Source organism: Ostrea edulis, chromosome 1 (assembly GCF_947568905.1).
Source record: "Ostrea edulis chromosome 1, xbOstEdul1.1, whole genome shotgun sequence".
NCBI lineage: Eukaryota > Metazoa > Mollusca > Bivalvia > Ostreida > Ostreidae > Ostrea > Ostrea edulis.
The window spans coordinates 92,711,911-92,721,890 of record NC_079164.1 but is presented as its reverse complement, the minus strand read 5'-3'; the positions used below and the strand labels follow the sequence as shown (position 1 = coordinate 92,721,890).

General features: G+C 32.9%; 2 protein-coding genes across 5 annotated transcripts in view; one reads left to right on the top strand and one right to left on the bottom strand.

Moving 5' to 3' along the window:
* LOC125673946 (solute carrier family 35 member E2A-like) overlaps positions 1–1,833 on the bottom strand; it is a 12,122-nt gene extending 10,289 nt beyond the window's left edge. Inside the window, exons 1-2 of one of the 4 annotated variants that reach the window (XM_048910933.2) lie at positions 1,699–1,800; positions 313–393 (exon numbers count right to left, since the gene is read on the bottom strand). The gene's annotated coding sequence lies outside the window, so the exon portion shown is untranslated. Of the gene's footprint in view, positions 1–312; positions 394–1,698 lie in introns of all 4 variants that reach the window. The other 3 variants (XM_048910931.2, XM_048910917.2, XM_048910923.2) reach the window with 3 other exon arrangements.
* A 47-nt stretch (positions 1,834–1,880) lies between these two features.
* LOC125673820 (ubiquitin conjugation factor E4 B-like) overlaps positions 1,881–9,980 on the top strand; it is a 23,815-nt gene continuing 15,715 nt past the window's right edge. Inside the window, exons 1-12 of the mRNA XM_048910652.2 lie at positions 1,881–2,070; positions 2,297–2,435; positions 2,959–3,034; positions 3,328–3,415; positions 3,664–3,796; positions 3,939–4,089; positions 4,731–4,881; positions 5,154–5,254; positions 7,389–7,503; positions 8,647–8,787; positions 9,059–9,175; positions 9,467–9,679. Of these exons, the coding sequence (XP_048766609.1) occupies positions 2,047–2,070; positions 2,297–2,435; positions 2,959–3,034; positions 3,328–3,415; positions 3,664–3,796; positions 3,939–4,089; positions 4,731–4,881; positions 5,154–5,254; positions 7,389–7,503; positions 8,647–8,787; positions 9,059–9,175; positions 9,467–9,679 (1,449 nt within the window). The 5' untranslated portion in view covers positions 1,881–2,046. The remainder of the gene's footprint in view (positions 2,071–2,296; positions 2,436–2,958; positions 3,035–3,327; positions 3,416–3,663; positions 3,797–3,938; positions 4,090–4,730; positions 4,882–5,153; positions 5,255–7,388; positions 7,504–8,646; positions 8,788–9,058; positions 9,176–9,466; positions 9,680–9,980) is intronic.

Sequence of the window (9,980 nt, the reverse complement as noted above, 5' to 3'; positions counted from 1 at the left end):
ATGGTTATGGTGGTTGTTAAAAAAATGAGACCCCCCCTCCATTCTATGAGCCTTTGAAGTATGCATTCATTATCAGATTTATAAAAGTCGCAGTTCAATACGGTTGCTGCAATATTTGTAAAGATAAGTCATAACTTCAATATGTAAATTTCAATAGCTGGTATCATCTTAGATTTTTTTAACAGATTTTCATTTTGATGATTTCCAACAATTCAATCATTTTATCATTTTCCTTTCCTGAATGGCAATTGAGATCAATATTTTTGCATGAATCTACAACAACACTTTTAGAAAGGATCTCCAAATTCTTACCAATCGCAAGCTTACTAGGCAGTAGGTTAGCTGCAATAATGTAGCCCTATCCAATTTTTTTAAAATTCTGACATCCTCTCCCTAAAAAAAAAAAAAAAATCAGAGAGGCTACATTATTGCAGCTGGGCTGTAGGTTACTTTTATGGTATAAGGAATAAGAAACACCCCTCAGTTACAAAATTTCCTCAATCGGTACTTGCATACAGTGATTTTTTTTAAGTCCCTTTTTAGGTCCGAATATTGGCCCTTTCCCCTCCCAAAAATTACCAATTTTTTCCCAATTTAACATTCACTTTTCCCAATAATAAAAACTGGCAAAAAACGTATTTGATAAAAAAAATAAGTTCAATGTCAATAGTTTATGTACGACATGACAGACACGCATCAATTCTAGATGATTTAGAAAGAATAGTTGAAAAATTTAATAGCTTTAAGAAAAGAAAGTTAAATATGTAAAATAAAAGAAGAATGACATCAATTTGTGTTTGATTTCTTGTTTGATGTGATATATTTAGCATATTTACAATAATGACTAGGTTTTCCCAATTTGATCATGATGTTGACAATTTTTCCCAATTCGAAAGTCTATATTTAGCATATTTACAATAATGACTAGGTTTTCCCAATTTGATCATGTCAGATGTTGACAATTTTTCCCAATTTGAAAGCTACAGGACCCCTCTGAAAAATGTTAGAAAATCACTGATAGAATCAAAGTACATTTTAATAGGTGATACAAATTTATTATCATTTACATTAATGATGATAAACCAGAAATGACTATAGCTTCTATGCCTTAAAAAATTGATGCAATAGTGACTAAAATACTGAATTAACTCGGACATGGAAAAATAAAAAAAAATCCCCTATTCTGATCACCTGCTGCTTTCTTTTCTGCTGATCTTCATGCTCAGAACTGTTTTGAGATTTTCATATGAAAATGTTGATATGCCACTTAAAATAACTATCTTTAGCTCAATTTTACTAAAGATGTATACACCTTACAGTGGCAGATCTAGGAGGTAAGGTTAGATGATAGGATTTGCACCTCCTCCAATTTAAAATGTTAACAAACAAGAATATAATTATTTTCTGTCATTTTGAGGTTTTAACAACTCCTTGTATGGGGGGGGGGGGAAATACTATCTTGACTCGCAAACCACACCCTTTGTCATTTCCCTCGGATTCGCCACTTTGTCATAGCTGTGCTCACCTAAACGGAAGCACCGTCAATATATCATAAAATATAGATATATATTTATGCGAAAAGTCCCTGTCCTTGCTCTAGTCCTGAGAATGAAGATTTTCATGACAAACTCAACATTCTCCCAATCTAAAGATTTTCTATGGGTATTTCATAATTTGAAAGGATTGCTGATTGAATACCTACATATCCTTGAAGTTCTCTTCTTTTTTAATTGAGAGAAAGCATGTGCTTGCAATGCACGTTACAACTGCCAACACTGCATCCTTGCCGAGAGAAACTTCTCAATGTTGTTCAGATGCTTGGAATTACTATAGGTAACAAATCTTTTAAACAATCACGAAAATGACTAAGATCTCTTTCAAACACTTCCGGGTCAAGAATGACGTAGTGATCACTGATTTCTACATAGAAAATAGAAAGAGGAACGAAGCAGATGATGACAGCTGACTTATTTCTTATCGCCTCCAGATTGTTTTAATGTTAATCTCTTAAAATCTTATATAGTGGTTAAATATTGTTGTAGAAAAATGAGTGAACTAACACCGGATGAAGTGAGTACAAAGAACGAAGAAATCACTATGCACATGCCTTTTGTTGTTGTTTGTCAAAAAAAAACAATAACATTCAATATCTTTTCCACGTTTTTGATTACATTTATTTAAGAAACATTTTCGTTTTATTGATACACATACGTTTTTATATATTGGTTTGATATTGACAAGCAAATTTTGTAGTTTGGTTGTAAATATTTATGAAAAATGATACCTAATTCTATAGATCCGACGACGAAGACTTGCCAGACTTGGAGGTAATCAGTCTGGGGGCTCAGCAAATGATGGATCACAGGCCAGTGGTGGATCCAGTCAGACATCAGACTCTCAATCAACCCCTTCTCGGACAAACAACACACCCCCAAGTATGTTAATTACTACAAACAATGAGTGCAGAAGTAATAGATATTCCTCATAATATTGCATTTGCTTTATGAAGCAATAATTTGATTTCACTTGTAAAATGCAATTTAATGATCAAGCCATTTTGACTTTATCAACATTCTTTATATTGTATAAACTAAGTTGATCTTAAGTTACACCATATGGCATCCTGAGTTTGTGTTTGGCTCCTTTGTTTATATTTTGTTGCAATATTGCTCTGCATCAAATAGAATTAATTTGTTATCGTAGTTAATGATTAAATTACATTGAATACATCTAGAAAATTAAATCTGGAAGGAATGAAAGGAATTTCTACTCATTTTATACAATATAAAGTAAGTTTGGACAATTAGCACTTTTTTATTAACTGCCTCATTGTTTATAAAGTGTAATCTGATCGATATTACTTTTATATCATATAAAATGAGTAGAATTTACTTTCATTCCTGAAATATTCATGATCGTTACAGTTTAAGAAGTGAAGTGTTTTTTGTTTATATACAGATAGTCTTAATGTTGATCCAGTAACTCCAGATTCTCAAAGAAGCCTGGATATGGATTCTGAATGCTCAGAGAAAAAGTATGTAAACCACACCACAAGGATAATATAGTTGCAAGATGATATATGAGTAATAAAAATTTATTTTGATTGCAGCATATTTTCCTTTCTTTCCAAACATTTTTGTGATTTATGCAATAAATAGATGGACTTGGTTTTTATCCTATTACTCTATATTGATCTGCAATAGAGATATATCTGCCTATAGATTGTTGATTGCTACCATAGAAATAGAAATTTTGCTTTCACAAAGTGTGATGGCATTGATAAAAGAAAAAAGATGATAGAACTTTGTTTTCTTGCATTCTTTCTAGTTCTCAATCACAGATGGATGTAGATTCTGGCATAGAGACAATGGAAGTTGATGAACAAGACACAAAGTTTGAGATAAAGAGAAGACGGGTAAGTTTCATCTTATTTGAATGTATTTAAAGTAGTATTTTCTAATTCAATCTTATTTGAATGTATTTAAAGTAGTATTTTCTAATTCAATCTTATTTGAATGTATTTAAAGTAGTATTTTCTAATTCAATCTTGGAAACCCATTTTCAATCACAAGAATTCTAGATGTAGACATTTCAAACCACAGATTACTTTGTACATTTATTCCCTTTGTATTTTTTATATTAACCATTCTGTTTTAAAATTAGGATACAAGTATTGGTTCAGAAGCCACTGTAGAGCAGGTCATCGAAGCTGTAGGTCGAGTATGTCTGGTGTCTTGGAAAGGAGACAGTGAAGAAGCAGTATTTGTACCTGAACTAGCAGAATGTGTGGATGACGGTAACTGAATTTGTTCTCAATGAACAGAAAATGAATGCTTGTAAAAATAACTTTTCAAGTTTCGATATTGCAGCCATTTACAAAAGGTCTACACAAGTCTAAATATATCTGTATCAAAGATTCTGTCTTTCTTTGTGAGCAGGAGATACATCATGTAGCAAAGAAATGATAAGCCAGGCCTTAATGGAGGTGCTGATGAAGATCCGGGATTCTTCCCATAACCCAGTGTTAAAGATAAAAACAAGTGTCTCATATGCTGTTTCACCAAGGAAACCAGGCTCGAGTCCAAGAAGGTATGTCTACACATATACTATTGCAATCCTAAACCTACCGATACCGATGTCAGTAAATTATGGTGTTAGATGAACTAGTCTTTTAATTCGGCTACCAACTAATGCTGAAATTTCAGAGTAGTGAAAGAAAAAGGAGAAATATATTCGAGATTGTAATGAGGACTTACAAATTGAACAAGTTAAATGCATGTACTTTACACTACACATATTCATTTTGTGTAATAGTACTGTTAGCACCATGACGTCCCCTGATATGCATATTCATTTTGTGTAATAGTACTGCAAGCACCATGACGTCCCCTGATATGCATATTCATTTTGTGTAATAGTACTGTAAGCACCATGACGTCCCCTGATATGCATATTCATTTTGTGTAATAGTACTGTAAGCACCATGACGTCCCCTGATATGCATATTCATTTTGTGTAATAGTACTGTAAGCACCATGACGTCCCCTGATATGCATATTCATTTTGTGTAATAGTACTGTAAGCACCATGACGTCCCCTGATATGCATATTCATTTTGTGTAATAGTACTGTAAGCACCATGACGTCCCCTGATATGCATATTCATTTTGTGTAATAGTACTGTAAGCACCATGACATCCCCTGATATGCATATTCATTTTGTGTAATAGTACTGTAAGCACCATGACGTCCCCAGATATGCAGCCCAAGAGAGAATTTTCTGAGAAGTATCAGCCAGAAACTTGTAAGGAGGTGGAAATGATGAATTATCTGATGGACTGTTATGATAGAGCAGGGCTTGAGGAGAGATTGGCTCCAAAGGTGTGTTACTGATTCTTGTTTGTGTTTTGTGTTTCTGACCATGAAACCACATCTTTACTGAAAAAAATTGCAAATCTACAGCATGCATTTAATCATAAAGATCACAAATACAGGCATTTTTATCCTTGCCCTCAACCTACCAAAAATCTTGATTTTATAATCCACAAAATATTTTGTAATTTTGACAAAGCATGATGAATTTGCTTTTTATTTAGCATGATAAAATCGAAACTTGAGTAAATAAAATGATATGAAATGAATTGACTTTTCAGAGAGCTAGTGTTCCCCCACTCAGTCTGATGTTGTCCAGTGTTAGAAGGCAGTGTGTCTGTCACACTGCATTAGTTTTACAAGGAGTGCTGACAAAATCCAGGTGAGAGCTGCAGTCAAACCATGTAATAATACTATACCTTATACCATATTGACAAAAGCGAGCGCTGTATTAGCATGTTGATGAAAAACCAGTAGTGAAAACACTTGCGAAGTACAGTATGATATGAAATTATACAAATAACCTAAAACTGAATGATCGAAACCAAACATTTTAAAATTATATGTATATAGTAAAGTAGTCATTCAAGAAAATGCATGAATAGGTTCTGTATTGTGCTGATTTAAACTCTTCTTCACAAGCTAAGGCTTGATTTGCTCCTCTCGCATGAAGATGAGAGGAGAAGTAGATGGGAACCTTTGGCTAGTGAAGATGATTTAGATGAGATATTGCATTTTATTGAGAGTGGTCATCTGATGACTTTTACAACATGGAGGGGGATGTCAAAACTGTTTACAGTTTCTGCATGTATTTGGTTTCTATGTAGATCTATTGTTTACAGTTACTACATGTATTTGGTTTCTATATAGATCTATTGCGGGTTCTTCCCTGTTTACAGTTACTACATGTATTTGGTTTCTATATAGATCTATTGTTTACAGTTTCTACATGTATTTGGTTTCTATGTAGATCTATTGTTTACAGTTTCTACATGTATTTGGTTTCTATATAGATCTATTGTTTACAGTTACTGCATGTATTTGGTTTCTATATAGATCTATTGTTTACAGTTACTGCATGTATTTGGTTTCTATATAGATCTATTGCGGGTTCCTCCCTGTTTACAGTTACTACATGTATTTGGTTTCTATATAGATCTATTGTTTACAGTTTCTACATGTATTTGGTTTCTATGTAGATCTATTGTTTACAGTTACTACATGTATTTGGTTTCTATGTAGATCTATTGTTTACAGTTACTACATGTATTTGGTTTCTATGTAGATCTATTGTTTACAGTTTCTACATGTATTTGGTTTCTATGTAGATCTATTGTTTACAGTTTCTACATGTATTTGGTTTCTATGTAGATCTATTGTTTACAGTTTCTACATGTATTTGGTTTCTATATAGATCTATTGTTTACAGTTTCTACATGTATTTGGTTTCTATGTAGATCTATTGTTTACAGTTACTACATGTATTTGGTTTCTATATAGATCTATTGCAGGTTCCTCCCTGTTTACAGTTTCTACATGTATTTGGTTTTTATATAGATCTATTGTTTACAGTTTCTACATGTATTTGGTTTCTATATAGATCTATTGCGGGTTCCTCCCTGTTTACAGTTACTACATGTATTTGGTTTCTATATAGATCTATTGTTTACAGTTACTGCATGTATTTGGTTTCTATATAGATCTATTGTTTACAGTTACTGCATGTATTTGGTTTCTATATAGATCTATTGCGGGTTCCTCCCTGTTTACAGTTACTACATGTATTTGGTTTCTATATAGATCTATTGTTTACAGTTTCTACATGTATTTGGTTTCTATGTAGATCTATTGTTTACAGTTACTACATGTATTTGGTTTCTATGTAGATCTATTGCGGGTTCCTCCCTGTTTACAGTTACTACATGTATTTGGTTTCTATATAGATCTATTGTTTACAGTTTCTACATGTATTTGGTTTCTATGTAGATCTATTGTTTACAGTTTCTACATGTATTTGGTTTCTATGTAGATCTATTGTTTACAGTTTCTACATGTATTTCGTTTCTATATAGATCTATTGTTTACAGTTTCTACATGTATTTGGTTTCTATGTAGATCTATTGTTTACAGTTTCTACATGTATTTGGTTTCTATATAGATCTATTGTTTACAGTTACTACATGTATTTGGTTTCTATATAGATCTATTGTTTACAGTTTCTACATGTATTTGGTTTCTATGTAGATCTATTGTTTACAGTTTCTACATGTATTTGGTTTCTATATAGATCTATTGTTTACAGTTACTGCATGTATTTGGTTTCTATATAGATCTATTGTTTACAGTTACTTCATGTATTTGGTTTCTATATAGATCTATTGTTTACAGTTACTGCATGTATTTGGTTTCTATATAGATCTATTGCGGGTTCCTCCCTGTTTACAGTTTTTACATGTATTTGGTTTCTATATAGATCTATTGTTTACAGTTACTACATGTATTTGGTTTCTATGCAGATCTATTGCGGGTTCCTCCCTTCTACTTCCTTATTTATTGTCTCACAACTTACCACGAGGCTTTCTACCAGAACTAGTACAGACTACGTGTAATGACTTCGACACCTTCAGAAGGGTAAGTCTTAGAATTTAGTAATGTAGGGGCCCAAAATCATCACGTTGTCCATCTATCTGTCTGTAAGGACTTTTTTGTGCCTGAACTCGAAAGCATGGCATTTTCCCCAATATACAGACTTCATATGCATTATACATACTGTATGTGTACTTATGTTAGTGTGAACCTTATTGTAGCACCTTTAGTAGTGATGCAGGAGTGCTAACTTAAGGCTGTGCTAGAATATGAAAATCTCTGTCCATTATATTATCATACGTTAAAGAAGTACTACAGGGCTCAACATTTGTGTTTGTGTGATTGTCTGTGCCCTGTTCATTTTGTGATCGGACAAGTCAATCTCCATTAATGCTTGTCCAAACAGACAAGTTGCTTTTTTTTAACCATTATCAAAAAGTGTTAGATTTGAAGAAGAAGAAAAATCTCAGCATAACTCAATCATAAAAGTTTCAATGCACACATTTTTTTAAAATCTCAAACATCAAGTGCAGACTGGTATTTACTCTTTATTGTTACGGGAACTAGTAAGGGAAAGTTAACCGGGAATGCGTGGGTACATAGTTTAACCGATTCAATGTTTCAACTAAATACTCATCAAATATATTATCTGTTATGTTTATTCATATAATTCATCGGAAATTTGTCATCGATTTGGATATGATATGTTCAGCACAAAATTACACTAAATTAAATACACATACAGTAAGTAAGAATGGTCAGAGATTTTAAGGGATTGTGTGATGCGATAAAGTATTGCCGGTATATAGACACTGCAGGGAGGACAATCTCCTACAAAGTATTTGAAGTCACAAATTCAAAGATCAAGATTTTTATATGAGATGTCTTAGGTGGCTGATCATTTTCTACATTTTTCGGTTGTAAATAGCTCAGAATATTTTCATAGAGTTAAGGATTACCAGTACTAGATCCATCATTTCTGTGCTTTAATTTTTATAAATCTTGAATTTAATTTATAATTGAAATACAATGTACAGTGTCTAACTACATATGCTAGCAGCTACTATATTTGTGCATATTTCCCCTTGTATCAGTGGCTTGTGTTTTAGATATATTTAGATGAACTTACATATAATTTGTTTGGAAATATGAGTATTTTAATCTAATTTGTTGTGTTTCATTGATCAGGTGTTTGTCCCAGTGTTACAGGGCTTGAACCGACACATTCACTCCTTGTCACTAGACAGTGACGACTACAGGGAGCCTATGTCTGTCCTCTCGGAACTCTGTGAAATCAAGAGTGGCAACACACGGCCCATATGTGGTCTGGTGAGTGAATAGCAGTTTAACAACCTGAATGAAATTTAAGACGGCTCAGTTATCTTTAAATTTCAAAGTAAACCTTAATATGATTCACAACTCAATATTCCATAGTGCTTCTTGCTCAGAACATTTTAAAAACGGAAATGTTTGAACCTAATATCATACGCAAATTTTACACTTTTAGTCTCATTGAATTATATTGAAGTCTATATATTTATCTATGATTTTAATTTTGCTTTAATGATGTAATGACCTGAGTGTTGATATGTATGAGCAGACTGTGGAGCAGTTGAACTGGATTCCAGTCAGTCTGACCCAGGCTACAGGGATGGAACTAGAGAAGCTGTCCTGGTTGGGACCATTCCTGGGATTGTCTGTGTTTGCTGAGGACAATGTAAGCACAAGTAGAAACTGACAGTTTTACTGATGACTATTTTTATTTGGACTACACGTACTAAATTATTACATTAAGGTGTAATTTTTATGTCCCGAGATTGAAGATCTAGGACATGTTGTTTTTTATCGTTCTGATTTTTTTGGTGTGCGTGTATGATTACTGGTATCTCCAGTATATTTGAATTATACAAGACAGAGAATAATTTGTATAATTTAGGAGTTGAAAGGTAGTAATCATCACATATTTTTCATATACCTATCTGATATTTTAATGTTTCTATCTTTTCAGACGAAAGTTGTAGAAAAGTTTTTCTCAGGTCATCAACTGTCTGCAGACAATACTAAGTTAATTCACCAGTCTTTACAACATCGCATGGAGTATGTCAGAACAGAGCTGTTCAAAGTCATGCACAATATTCTAGTCAATGGGCAGAGTAGAGATCGAGCTTTAACTTACATAGCCACTGCTCTGGAGAGAAACTCAAGAAAATCTCAGATACAGGTTAGAAAGAGTTAACCGATGTTAACTGTTTTTTTAATTGGTAAATAGAATATGATTAAATACAAATGATGGATCATGTCATGCTGATCACATGGAAGAGATGATGGTGTAAGTTTCAGGTAATTTACATATGAATGGATCTACTGTGTACATAATATGTATAGTTTTGTATTGGCAAAATGATATAGGTGAATTTCAAATAGGATAAAATTGCTTTTTGTTCTATTTGGGCAAAAATGATATGGTTTGAAATTTTCTAGGAGAGTAATGAGAGGCTTTGACCAATTTATTTCTGTTGGCA